This window comes from Maylandia zebra, linkage group LG8 (assembly GCF_041146795.1).
Source record: "Maylandia zebra isolate NMK-2024a linkage group LG8, Mzebra_GT3a, whole genome shotgun sequence".
NCBI lineage: Eukaryota > Metazoa > Chordata > Actinopteri > Cichliformes > Cichlidae > Maylandia > Maylandia zebra.
Genome location: NC_135174.1, coordinates 10,724,760 through 10,737,792, shown reverse-complemented (window position 1 = coordinate 10,737,792; position 13,033 = coordinate 10,724,760). Strand labels below are relative to the sequence as shown.

Here is a 13,033-nt window from a genome sequence, read left to right as displayed (position 1 = left end):
AAATGTTCTTCAATGATTTTGAGGTTGTTGGTTTTTTTTTTTTTTAATTGCTATTGGTTTGCGGCTGCTTTACGACAGTCGACTGTGGTAGTACATCCTAGCGGGAGGGGCTATGAGCTCACATGGCTTGTAGCTTTGCCAGAGAGCAAGCTTGGGTGAGCTAGCGGGGAATATCTCCTTCTGCAGTAGCCTTAAAAAAAGACTATTGTTCATTCTCCTGCCAGGTAAAAATCTGTTTCGTATGTATATTATAGTATTCCATGTGTTATCGTGTGTTTGCTATGATGTGATGTGTAGTAATGGTTATTAAGGTGCTAATCGAGGCTAAGCTAGCAAGCTTGACAATTAGCCGCCATGCTAAGCGGACGTTAGTAGCCAAGTTCGTATGTCACTATCCGGTTGTTCAGTGATGACGCGACGAATCCTACTTCCGGGTCTAAAGTAGTCTGCGTTTAATATGGCTTTTGTGTTGTTAACATGTTTAATGTTATGTATTTTCTTCTATTTGATCTCAAAAAGCTCCTAAAACAGTCAGTGATCACTGTTGACCTCCCTCGGCTTTTATTACCGCTAATCATTTATTTAAGCTCAGTTTTTAAAACCTTAGGATGTAACTACAGCCCAGCCCATGCAGCAGTATATGAATGACTAACCTCGTATTGTGGATGGATTATCTCAGTTGTTCTCCTGGCTGAAGTTTGGTCCTTTTACAGCATCCTGCCATGCGATTACATTTGTTCCTGACCACCGAGAACACTCACGGTAACTTTTATCAAGTGGAAAAAAAAGTTAGCTTGTTTATATTATGCTAACGTAGCTGTGTCGCTAGCAGTCACGCAGCACATCATTATATACCAGCTAGCCCAACTTCAGTAACCCTACAAACGTTACTGCTGTTTAGTTTTCTGTCTTCATTTATGCTGGAAGTAATAACAGAGCTGTACGTTTTAATTTGTTTCCAAAACCCCGCAGTCAGGACATGCTATATTGTATTTAGATAGAAGCTAGCGAGCTAACTCCCTGCTAACTTCTAACTCCGTTAAATGTCATAAATTCCGTTTTCATGGATGCCTGGATGTTAAACTCAATTGTTACACCTGGGAGAGCAGAACGCTGATCATTTTATTAAAGATGAAAGACTTTAGACAGTTTTTCAACTCTCAGTAATGCCACAGTGATCGTTTGATATATGGACCTGCAGCGGAGTTTAGACCCAGACACGGCTAGTGACGTCAGCTGTGCCAGAGAGCAAGCTTGGGTGAGCTAGCGGGGAATATCTCCTTCTGCAGTAGCCTTAAAAAAAGACTATTGTTCGTTCTCCTGCCAGAGGCCTCGCTGCTGTGCTGCCTTACTGCTGTGCTGTCTCGCTGGTGCCATTAAAGGACAAGCGGCTGCCATCCCTTCATCCATCCGGACCTTGGTTATTTGGACCGAAGTACTCACACACACGCCCGCACTCGGTGCCATACACTCTCTTTATTTTGCTGGCCAGCTAATACCCTTGGTTTTTTTTTTTGTTTGCATTCACAAAGACTATCCAAAGACATTTTGGTTATTGTCAAATAGACACTCTCTGATTACGGACTGAGGAGGTTGTGGTGTTACAACCCCAGGACTGAGAAAAAGGACTCTTTACATAATATATTCACTTGTCTCCTGGTTAGGAGAAGTGACTATTGATGGAAATATTTTTCTTCTTCTTGTCTTTGTTTACATTGTATCCCAGAGAAGTTTTAAGTTGTTCAGGTTGAAACATTTGCACTTAAAGTCAGTTAAGTTTCCTTTGATATATCAGTGTCAAGCTGATGTTTAAGAGGGTATGTTAAGGACAGATGTGCTCCAGTCCATCAATCCTTTAAAGTGCTGGACACCGATGGTAAATTGCCATCAGACCCTAAATAAATTGTCCTCTGCTGTTATCCATATTGCTTCACTCATTCTTTGGTGAGTAGACGTATTGGTTACAGTGGTACCTGCAGTGTCTTAACTATTAAACAAGCTAATGTAGGGCCGGGATATGACTAGTTTGTTGAAACATGTCTGCTGCCAATGTGACTGCTCACACACGGTAACATTACCAGCACATAGCCACAGCCGCTATAAACATGCTGAAAGGTCAGTCTAGCTTCTGTAGTCAGCAGCTGGAAGACTCAACACAGACCCAAGATTCAGTGTAACGGTTATCTAAATGTTGTGTGTCCTGTTTGTAAGCCCAGAAAAAGAAATTAAATAAAATGACGACCTTGAGCTTCAAGCTAATGTTTTCTGTCTTCATTTATGTTGGAAGTGATAACAGAGCTGTAAGTTTTAATTTGTTTCCAAAACCCCGCAGTCAGGACATGCTATATTGTATTTAGATAGAAGCTAGCGAGCTAACTCCGTTAAATGTCATAAATTCCGTTTTCATGGATGCCTGGATGCCAAACTCAATTGTTACACCTGGTAGAGCAGAACGCTGATAATTTTATTAAAGATGAAAGACTTTAGACAGTTTTTCAACTCTCAGTAATGCCATAGTGATCGTTTGATATATGGACCTGCAGCGGAGTTTAGGTCCAGACACGGCTAGTGACGTCAGACTGAACAACCGGATAGTGAGGGTCAAAAAGATGATAATGTTATTTAGAGCTATGTTCCTTACTGCCATTGGCAACATTTAGGAGATTATATACCAATATATGTGGATTCTAATATCACATATCCTGTCATCCTGTGTCTCTGTGAGGTCAGAGGTCAAATTTACAAATAACCTACTCCTACATAAAGTTTGTGTAATCAGAGTAAAACCTCTGCCATATTTTAATACAGTAGTTGCTACTAAAATGTTTGATTTTGAATAGAAGACAAACACACATGTTCAGTCTAGGCTGAAAATGTACACATTTGTGTGACAATGAAAACATGCAATATTCACAATATAATCTTTGTAGGACTTTATTAATGAATAAAAAAAAAAATCAATTTGGAATGCCCAATAAGATCGCAGGGCTCGCAAAATCGCCGGGGCTGAGATAGATTTTGGTCGCCCGACCGGAGATATCGCTAGCTCCGGGACATCGGGCTAGAGATTTTGCGAGCCTCGAGTTGTGTATTAGTTGACAAAAAATAAATAAAACCCCAATAATCTGACAATTCCCTGAGCAAGCACTCGGCGACAGTGGGGAGGAAAAACTTTCTTTTAAAAGCAAGAAACCTCCGGCAGAACCAGGCTCAGTGAGGGACGGCCATCTGCCTCGACCGGTCGTGGGATTTTTAAAGTGACCATGTGAAATAAATTAGCTTGTTTGAATCGTTTGTTGTTAGCCAATTTAAAGAGTCACTTTGATGTCAACTAATACACTTAAACTGTCCAAATAATTTTAAATAATAATTTTGCAGGCAGTTGGAGTGGTCAGAAGCACTTGGTATGGACATCAAGTTGTTATTAAGTTCTGTTTTTCCTGAGAATTTCATTTTTTTTTGCACTTTAAGTTGTTATTAAGTTTCTCAAGCTCTTTGTTTTCCCTGAGCATTTCATTGTTTTTGCACTTTAAAGTCTTATTAATTTCCTCGAGCTCTGTGTTTTCCTTGAGCATTTTCTTCTTTTTGTATTTTAAGTTGTTATTAATTTCCTCGAGCTCTGTGTTTTCCTTGAGCATTTTCTTCTTTTTGTATTTTAAGTTGTTATTAATTTCCTCGAGCTCTGTGTTTTCCTTGAGCATTTTCTTCTTTTTGTATTTTAAGTTGTTATGAAGTTCCTCAAGCTCTGTGCTCTTTCTCAGGATTTCATCAATTTTGTATTTTATGATGTTAGAAAGTTCCACAAGCTCTGAGTTCTTGCTTAGCATTTCATTGCAAATGTGCTGCGCGCCTGAGTATTGTTTTATCAGTTTTTCCCTTTCTCCTTCTAGTTCCATGATTTTCTCCTTCATTTCATTAGAACATGCGTGTAGCTGTAGATTTTTCCTTTCTAAGTCCTGGAGAATAACTTGTGTCTTTTTCTGCATTTTTTCCTGTTGCTGTTTCTCTTGAAGAAACTCTTTGTTTTTCTCCAGGGCTTCATCAAGTTTTAGGTGAAGCTGCAGATTCTTGTTCTCAGTGTCTTTGAGATTCCCATAGAGCTCCTGATTAATAGCTTCTGTTTGTTGAAGCTGGTAGGACATTTTTCTTAACTGGTCGCAGTTCTGCTTGTTTGTTGTCATCAGGCTTGCAATATGCTGCGGATCTTCAATAAAGATTATTTCCCAGCCCTTATTTACAATATCTACACTGGGCAGGTTTTGTGTATTTTTATTTTCTTCGTCTTGCTGGTTTATGAGACTTTCATCGTGAAACATTTCTGCATTTCTGTGCAGTGCTTCATTAAGCTTTACTTGCAAGACTTTGTTTTGTTTCTTCATGGTCTGAAGTTTACATTCCATTTTTTTCTCCTTTCTTTAAATGTAAAGACTTCTTTTTAAATGTAATAACATTAAAAAAAAACCCTCCTCAGCCATCAAAATAACTTGTGTAAATACATCCCCATTAATCCCACAAGCAGCAGCTACTTTGAGATTAAACATAATCATAGAAGCTACCTCTAAGTGTTTGATTTGGTAAACTTGTAGCTGCAACAGTTAATTAAAACAATCTTCAATTCACAAACCAGAGGCCATAAAGAAACCAATAAACTTTATTTTCCAGTAGTGTTTACAGTAGTTATGGTAGACAGTAAATGGAACCAATCAATTGTCTTTTTTCTGAACAAGCCGTGGAGGGAAGACAATCTCCCTCAGATTTCGGAGGACCCCCCTGCTGTAGTAGTATCTTTTAGAGTGATCTGGGATGGGGCTACAGAGAATATCGGCCGCTGTAGATGGGTGGCAGTGCTGGCAAACGTAGCCTCGACTTTTGTACCACTCATTGGAGGTCTGGTTCACAACAGCAAGAAAGGAATGGAACATGGTGTAACCCGCCAGGAGGAAGAATACAAAGAGTAAGAAGCCCAGCATGAAGACAATTCGGGGAAAAGTAAGGAAGAGATGCTGGAAGAAAAAAGTGGGAGGAGGGGCGGATGATTAAAATTGAATTTCAGTTAGAAGCAAAAACAGCTGTGTGCAATATTCAGTGTGTCAGCAGTACCTGCACGACAAACAGAAATCCTGCTGGCTGCCGTTGGCCATTCTCATCTAAGTAACTGGCCCCCAGGAGCCCTGTGCGCAGCACGACATGAAGCAGCATGTCCACCGTTAACAGGGCGATGTCGCACGCCATGGCACAGATGCTGAAGAGGTAAAGCAGGAAGTAACGTGTGTTCTGAGCACCGATGCAGTTGTTCACCCAGACGCAGTGGTGGTCGAAACGCTGCACACACCTGTTGCAGACCCCTGAATCACAGGAGGAGTTACAGTCAGCACTGAGACACGCTACCTTTCTTTTTCTCCCAGTACCTCAGGTGCTGACATTGACAAATTAAAAAGCACTCACTACAGTGTTTCGAGCGGGCTGGTTTGACAAGCTGGCAAGTCGAACATATGATTCCCGGGTGAAACAACCTCCTATCGTACGAATAGATGTGCAGCTGACCGGCAACTTTCTTCTTTGTCACTGTGCCTGACAGATGGAGAGAAGTGAGATAACACACTGCCATTGCTGACACCACCACCGCACATTTAAACAAGATGTGGTCAAACTAAAATGAACCTGGGTCTGTCTTGATGCAGAGGTAGAAGAAGAAGGTCTTGATGGCCAACAGGATATAAGGCACAGATAGGCTGATCAGAGTGGTGTCCATCTCCCTACAGAAGCCAAACACCTCGTAAGTGAACTCTGCATACACGGCGCCCTCCAGCAGGATGTGCAGGTATATGAACGCGTTGCTCCTGCAGTCAAATTCAAATAACACTGAATCAAGCCTCAAATAAACATTAAACTCTGTAAACGCTAAGAGAGAACTACAAACCTCTGATGGAACAGTCTGTGCAAAGTCCACTGTGAAAACTTCTGCAGCCACTTTGGAGTAATCGATGAAAGTCTCTGTGAAAAAAAGCACATAGTTGTAAGTGAAGTGGATACGTTTTCTTTATATTGAGACAACAGCGCCACAGAGTGTCGGTCTTTGGAATTGCATGAAAAGAAAAGCTTCATACTCATCCCGTTTCTGCTCTTTTCTTACCTTTAATGCAAAGCTGTAGAGTGAATTAAGGGGGCTGTGTTGCTGGCCGGAGTATCTGCACACTAGAGCTATGCATGTGAGCACCACCACAACGTAAATGCCAAACAGCGTCAGGAAATCCATATCTCACCTGGCAGCATCGCAGAGAGGCAAACAACAGGTGTTTACGGTACAAACTCACCGACAGCAGGTAGCAAGCTTAAAAAGAAACAATTAGGCTTTGTTACAGTTAAATTTCAGTCATAGTTACTTCCTTTAAACGCGTTAAAGACTCAGGTGAACAAGTTACATTAGCATCCGCTGAAACCTCTCAGTACCCACACTGCAGCGTTAGCAAAACTGAACCAAGTCTTCGTTTCTTCTCCTTGTAAACCCATTTTCATGCTCGCTCTCACCTTACCATCTAGTCGAGGTTACACATAGCTGCCTTTTAGTGTTTGTCTCAAGTCAACAGAGTCGGTTTAGGAGGCTTCTAGTTTTACTTTTGCTCCATGCTCACGTCCTGCCCCTGTAAACAATGCTACTTCCTTAGCATCGCTAATGGGCTGGGCTAACGTCGAAGCCTCCCCGCTGTGAGAGGACAGTGGAAATGTGTCCTACTCCTTTTTACTTTACACTGATATAAATGAACAGTGTGTTTTGTTTTTTTGGGTTTTTTTCGGCTGATTAAGAGAGGGGATTATTAATTTTAAAAGTTGTAAGTATACTTTGCGTTAAAAGTCCCTGTCTCCTGTTATAAACGTGTATTAATAGCCATACAAGGAGGTGTGCAAGACAAGTGCATTCAGCCAGCTCTTTCTTTTATTGAAAATCCTGTTATTTTTCGACAGTTTACATCCCCATCCCAATATCTAAAACAGGCTTCAGACATTTCTAAAGTTTGCTTAAACATCTTCTATTTAAAAAAGAAGAGAGAGCTATGATGCACATCACTACCCACATACACTCACTGGTTACTACATTGTCAACACAGATGTTAAATCAGCCTATGGCAGCAGCTCAGTGCATTTACCCATGCAGACGTAGCCAAGACGACCTGCTGAAGTTCACTAAACTGAGCATCAGAAAAGGGTGAAAGGTGATTTAAGTGACTATGAATGTGGCATTGCTGTTGGGGCTGGACAGGCTGGTCCAAGCATTTCAGAAACTGCTGGTTGACTGTGATTTTCCACCACACAAGCATCTCTAGGGTTTCCAGAGGATGGTACCAAAAAAGAGTCAATATCCGGTGAGCATCAGTTCTCTGGGTGAAAATGTCTTGTTGATGCTAGATGTCAAAGAAAAAGCTAACAGGAAGGCAATAAAAACTCAAATAACTCATCACAGAGTTACTCTAAACTCAAAACACATCAACACTTGAAGAAAATGGGCTACAGCAGCGACCACACCAGGTGCCATCTCAGCTAAGATCAAGAAACTGAGGCTAGAATTCTCACAGGCTCACCAAACTTGGACAGAAGACTGGAAAAATGTTGCCTGGAGCCTGCTTTGACATGTAATTGTTAAGGTTGGAATTTGGAGTAAAAACCATGAAGCAGGGATTCATCCTGCTTTGTGTTAATGGTTCAGGCTGCTGCTGCTGCTGGTGTAATGGTGTGTGGGGCATTTTTTGGCACACTTTAGGCCCCTTTACCAAATGGGCATAATTTAAATTCCACATCCCACCTGAGTATTATTGCCAACCATGTGCATCTCTCTACGATGGCTGCTTCTAGCTGGATCATGTGCAGTGTCAAGGGAGGAATATTGAATGTGTGCCACAAAGAATGAAGGCAGCCCTGAAGGCAAACGGGTGTCCAAGGTGTACTTAACGAAGTGACTGGTCAGTGTATAAACTGGAAGTTTTGAGGCCTTTGCCAGAGCCAATAATACACGTGTTTTATAAATGCATTACTCTTGATTTTACTGTTAAATGTGTTACTGGTTAATTCACTATTTCATTGAGAGAATTTCTGCCTGCAGTTTCTATAGTTCAAGAAAGAGAGAGGTGATGTCTGGAGCTTTGCTACCTGAGGAATCCAGTGTGAGATAGCATCAACAGTAATGTTTTGTTTCCTGTGTCCAAAATACATGTGAGTAATTAGAGTATTTTATACTTTCTCTCTCTCTTTTTTGGGACTTCAAAACATGCATTGAAGTATAAAAGGTTTTGTCTAAAAGTTAGCACACAAACTTCAAAAAGGAGAATTTTAAATATATAATTTCAGTATAACAACAGTTAACTTCCTTTTGTTTATTGAATGCCTGGATGCGCTGTGCTGGTGCTTTAATCATCTTTTATTGACTGTTATATAAGATAAATCAAGTTACAGTGCTGTGAGCAATGCTTTTATCCCACCCTTTGTGCCAGAGACATGAAGAAATGTCTTTCAACTCTTCATTACACTAGCTTTGAACATGTATTTTGTTCAAAAATTGATCCGACAATGACAAACAAATATCAGCTACTGTCATCTGGTTTGATTATAGACTGATACCCGCCATCGAGGTTAATTTAGGCCTATAGTGTTTGACTTTGGTGCCTGAATAAAATCATTAACTGTTTGCTGTTTGTCTCTGCAATCCAGTCCTCCACACAATGCATCAAGGCACCACAGGACACCAGTCAGTGGATACTGTTGCGGACATGGCCCAACACTCATATTACAGCTCACAGAGCTGCAGAGGGGAGCATTACTCGGGAGCTGCGCAGGCTCATCTCCGAATGCTGCTTAAACAGGTACTGAATGTTTGGATGTGCTGTGCTGGGGGCCTTAATCATTTTTTATTGTCTCTTATGTCGGATAAATCAAGTTACAGTGCCACGAGCGTATCTGCTGTTACAGTTTGAAATCAAAATTACAGCTTTATACCTGAAATGACAATTTTCTTTGTCAAAAGATAAATTGTTTCAGGTGGTTTAAAGTTTTTCTGTCACGCATCTTGTCATAGACGACTCAATCGTCTTTAAGACTGTAAGTGTAAGAGGAGAGTTTGATTGAAGTGAAAAGTGTGTTTGGAGATGCAGTCATTTGTGTTTAATTATTCAGTTTGCACTGAACTGTTTGTTCCTTATTGTGCGCTTTGGCACTAATGACAGTTTACACTCCAATAAGCCCACCTGCGCGCTTCCTCAGCTTCCTCTCCAGCTGTTATGCATGTCAGTTAAAAAATACGTGTAATACTGTAAAAGTAAAACTTGATGTGAGCTTCAGTTCAAGGATATAAGCAGATAGTCACACGTGCAGCTTAGAGCCTGCTCGATATAGGATTTTTAAGACCTATGCCAACATTTGGTGATTTAAAAAATCTGATATATTGGCTGATATGTTTTTTTTCTTTCAGACGCACATACATAAATGGATTAGCAATTGTTATGTGTATTGATTCATTAGTCCTTACTAAGAAGATAAAGCATTGCAGTTTAAAAAAATAGTCATGTTTTACCGTCACAGCAAGATCTTCATGCTCTGCTCGACTCTGCTGGTAAACGTGTGTTGCCAACAGGGAAGTTGCAGAGCACAACATCAGCACCCATAGCATGGTTGAAGGGTTTTTCCTTCTTGATGTTGATATTGATATGTTGGCAAATAGCTGATATCTGCTGATAAATCCACCGGGCTAATTTTTAATCAGCACACTGACGCCATAAATTTTCAGTTTTAAGTTTTAGTTTTCAGCTCTGATCTGGCTCTATATAAATACAATTGAATTGAATTGAACTAGAGCAGCATTTAGCCTATTTCATCATAAATACACGTCTAAAAGTGTGCACAGTGCTAAAATAAACTTCAATAGAGGCACTCTAAATATCTAATACGGGAGGGGAGCATGTGTTCCTACAGTATTAATAACAAGGGGGGGTGGAGGAGAGCAGATTCAGCTGATAATCCTACTAATCCCACAGGCTAAAGTCTTAAATTGCCCCCGCTCCTTATCAATGGACCGACCATTTCAGAGTACGCAGAGAATCACAGGCATGCAGACGCTCCAATTAGAGCTCCTCGGGCTTTCTCGCATCGACGCAGAGTGATTCTGGGCCAGGAGCGGTCCCACGGAGAGCCACCTTGCCAAGAGAGGAGGGGGAGGAAGAAAAGACACATGGGTGTATTTATAGAAAAATGAGGCCTTACAATACCCTTTTTGGAGAGAGAATTATTAAGGAACCGAGGTGCGCGGGTGCACGCGTCCCAGTTTTCTGATTAACACTGTGCAAGCAGGCTGGCCCTAGGATGAATCAGGGATGAGATGCAGGACCAACTCCTTGACATACTCACAGGAAGAGACTGCACTTGCTTTTCATGCACACTCACCCTTTGCTCATGAGGAGACTGCTGTGGTTTCAGGGAGGAGGAATGGGGCAGTATTTTGAGTTTGTCACCTTTTCTCTTTGACTTTGGGTTGTGGGTGGTGGGGATATTATTTTTTTAAAAACACTACACTTGAGAAGACTGGATAACAGCCTCCTAGCAGGCCACCGGGTATCTGACATTCAAGATGAAGAAATTTTTGCAAAACAAAAAGGGCAGATACTCTTTCCGCCAGAGCAAACGGGGCTCTCGGTATCCAGCCAAAGATTTCTGTAAGTCTTTATAACCTTCGTCTTCGTCAGCTCTGTGAATTCTGCTGCGCTGTGGCTTTTGGAAAGCTGTGCAGCACATCATTAGCCTACAGCTGAGCTACAGGGTTTATAGCAATTCATTGCTGTGAAATTTGTACTTGTTCCATTAGAGGTGGTTCTGAAAGCCTTATATTTCCTGCTATTTTCCCATTTGGTTGGAAATAATCCTGTTATTTAACCTGGAATTCAACCTCTTACCTGTTCATCCATGCAGCCAGTGGTGTGCTCTGTCGCGTTATTGCTTTTCCATTCAATTACCGTTCGACAGGAGAGACATGCATGTGCTCTGAGTGCAAAAAATAGCAAGAGGAACTTCTGTCTCCTGAGCTAATTAAGGTCACAATCTTTCAATGCTTTAATTTGATTGGCTGTGAAAGAGTTTATGAACCAGGTCAGGGACTGCTGAGTGTGTCATGGTTCAGCATAGAGGGTTACAGAGCCACACTTGATGTACAGCTAAGACAGGGAAGGAGACAGAGAACAAACTGAATATCTTTAAAACAAAAGACTGTATCATAGAGTTTTCTTGCGATGTCGCTGAACTTGAATCCACTGGCTACAGTGGGTAAGTATTTTTAAGTACCACGAGACTCCATATTGAAGCAAACCTCACTGTCCTTTTCTCCCTGTTTCTAAAAGTCCTCAGCATGCCGACATCCAACCAGGGCTGGCCTGAGGATTTTGGCTTCCACCTTGGTGGGGCTGGACCTAGCTACATCTTGTCAGTGGAGGAAGGCAGCAGTGCCCACCTGGCAGGGTTGCAGGCAGGGGACCAGGTCCTGGAGATCGAAGGCCACAATGTGTCGACGCTAGGTCCTCAAGCTGTCATCGCCATCGCCCAGACTCAGAAGAACATCCCTCCCAGCATTGGAGTGGTGTCCCGCATACAGCAGGTCATGCAGCTCTCAAATCCTTCAGATCTATACTGCATGCGTAGGTTAATGGGTGTGGAAATGCATGTCATAATATAGTAAGCAGTAGATCTGCACTATTGTGGATACCTGTTGGGGGATATGTTCTGTGGTCAAACACTGAGGCAAATGTCTCGTACAGATGGACATCACGCCAGGTCCAGATGGTCGTTTTGGGTTTACCATTGTGGGAGACTGCCCCCTACTGGTGGAGGACTGCTCTCCTTGTTCTCCAGCTGGCCGTGCAGGCCTGAGGGCTGGGGATTATGTCATGGAAGTGAACGGTATCCCAGTCAGGCAGCACGAGATGGCTGCAGCACTAATCAAGGCATCCCAGGGGAGGACACTCCGCCTGGGAGTGCTGTGCCTTGGGCCAAGGCACAAATGGAGCATCAGCATAGAGGACAGTCAGATGGGTGGAGAGGGGGCGAGACTGGACCGCAAACACAAGGCTCTGGAGTTCAACAGGAAGGTAGGTTTCGCATTAAAAGGTATTTTCTAATTAAAGACAACATTCTCTGCCTAAGCTGTTTTTTTTGTTCCCATGCAACTGTTTTGGAGAGGGCAGGGCTTATTTGACAAAAAAATAAACAAGTATTTCTGTGCACCAAGCAGAGTTTTGCAAAACCTTATATGAATTTAAGGACCTATTATGGTTGCTGTTTATTTCTTCTGTGCCTCTACTGGAATAATTTTGCATGAGTCATGGTTAAAATAAAATCCTTATTTATCCTTAAGTCCCTCAATTTGTCCCGTGTCTGAAACAAGCGCCTTTATTTTCAAGGTTTCCCTTACTAAAACCTGTCTTTCTTATGATTGGCCAACCTCCAGAAGCCACATGAAGGGCAGCACCCAGTGCTTCTGAGCTGTACTGTCTGTATATTGTGTGCTTACTGCAGATAACCATATAAAGAAATTTGTATCATCAGAGTGCTTTAGACAGTCAAAGATCAGAGAAGCCTGATGCTCAACAGAATATGAGCTTTGGGTTAAAAGGGATTACTTTTATATACTTGCCAACATTTTATATATATACTAATCAATTGTACACACTTCAGATGAGGTCGGGGATGTCATGTAACAATGTTTGTTTTTTAAATTTTAAGTTGTATGTGTTTTTAGTGCCTATTTCATGAATATTTAATGTAATCGAATGTAGAATGTCGACATGTTTTTGAGACCAGAATGAATGAAAGTCTATAGTTATCCACCTTCTTATGACAGGCCAGATAGTAACTCTATAAAATCACTCAAAATTCAACAACGTTCTGTTTACAGTCATGTGGAAAAGAAAACACACCCTCTTTCAATTTGAAGGCTTTATGTGTCAGGTCACTATGAAAATATTATTCTGGTTTGTACCAGGTTATCAAATTATTTAAACATAAC

General features: G+C 41.5%; 2 protein-coding genes across 11 annotated transcripts in view; one reads left to right on the top strand and one right to left on the bottom strand.

Annotated features, from left to right (window-relative positions):
- Positions 1–4,635: 4,635 nt before the first annotated feature.
- Positions 4,636–6,698, bottom strand: zdhhc4 (zDHHC palmitoyltransferase 4). 6 transcript variants are annotated; one of them, XM_004562294.4, is made up of 7 exons: positions 6,423–6,698; positions 6,134–6,331; positions 5,921–5,994; positions 5,662–5,840; positions 5,446–5,571; positions 5,101–5,345; positions 4,636–5,003 (listed from the first exon to the last, which is right to left on the bottom strand). In XM_004562294.4, exons 2-7 carry the CDS (start codon positions 6,254–6,256, stop codon positions 4,704–4,706), a joined length of 1,047 nt encoding a protein of 348 aa, XP_004562351.3. In that variant the 5' UTR covers positions 6,257–6,331; positions 6,423–6,698; the 3' UTR covers positions 4,636–4,703. The 6 variants fall into 6 exon arrangements, with proteins under 6 accessions (XP_004562351.3, XP_004562352.3, XP_004562354.3 ...); XM_004562295.4 differs by having other exon boundaries at positions 6,455–6,698; XM_004562297.4 differs by having other exon boundaries at positions 6,134–6,263; positions 6,455–6,698.
- A 1,102-nt stretch (positions 6,699–7,800) lies between these two features.
- The window catches only part of grid2ipb (glutamate receptor, ionotropic, delta 2 (Grid2) interacting protein, b), a 41,125-nt gene continuing 35,892 nt past the window's right edge, over positions 7,801–13,033 (top strand). For 3 of the 5 annotated variants that reach the window (XM_023153390.3, XM_004562292.5, XM_004562290.5), the window contains exons 1-3: positions 10,062–10,694; positions 11,373–11,626; positions 11,787–12,116. In XM_023153390.3, coding sequence (XP_023009158.3) covers positions 10,610–10,694; positions 11,373–11,626; positions 11,787–12,116 — 669 coding nt within the window. In that variant the 5' untranslated portion in view covers positions 10,062–10,609. Of the gene's footprint in view, positions 7,956–8,095; positions 8,206–8,700; positions 8,853–10,060; positions 10,695–11,372; positions 11,627–11,786; positions 12,117–13,033 lie in introns of those variants that run through there. The other 2 variants (XM_076887298.1, XM_004562291.5) reach the window with 2 other exon arrangements.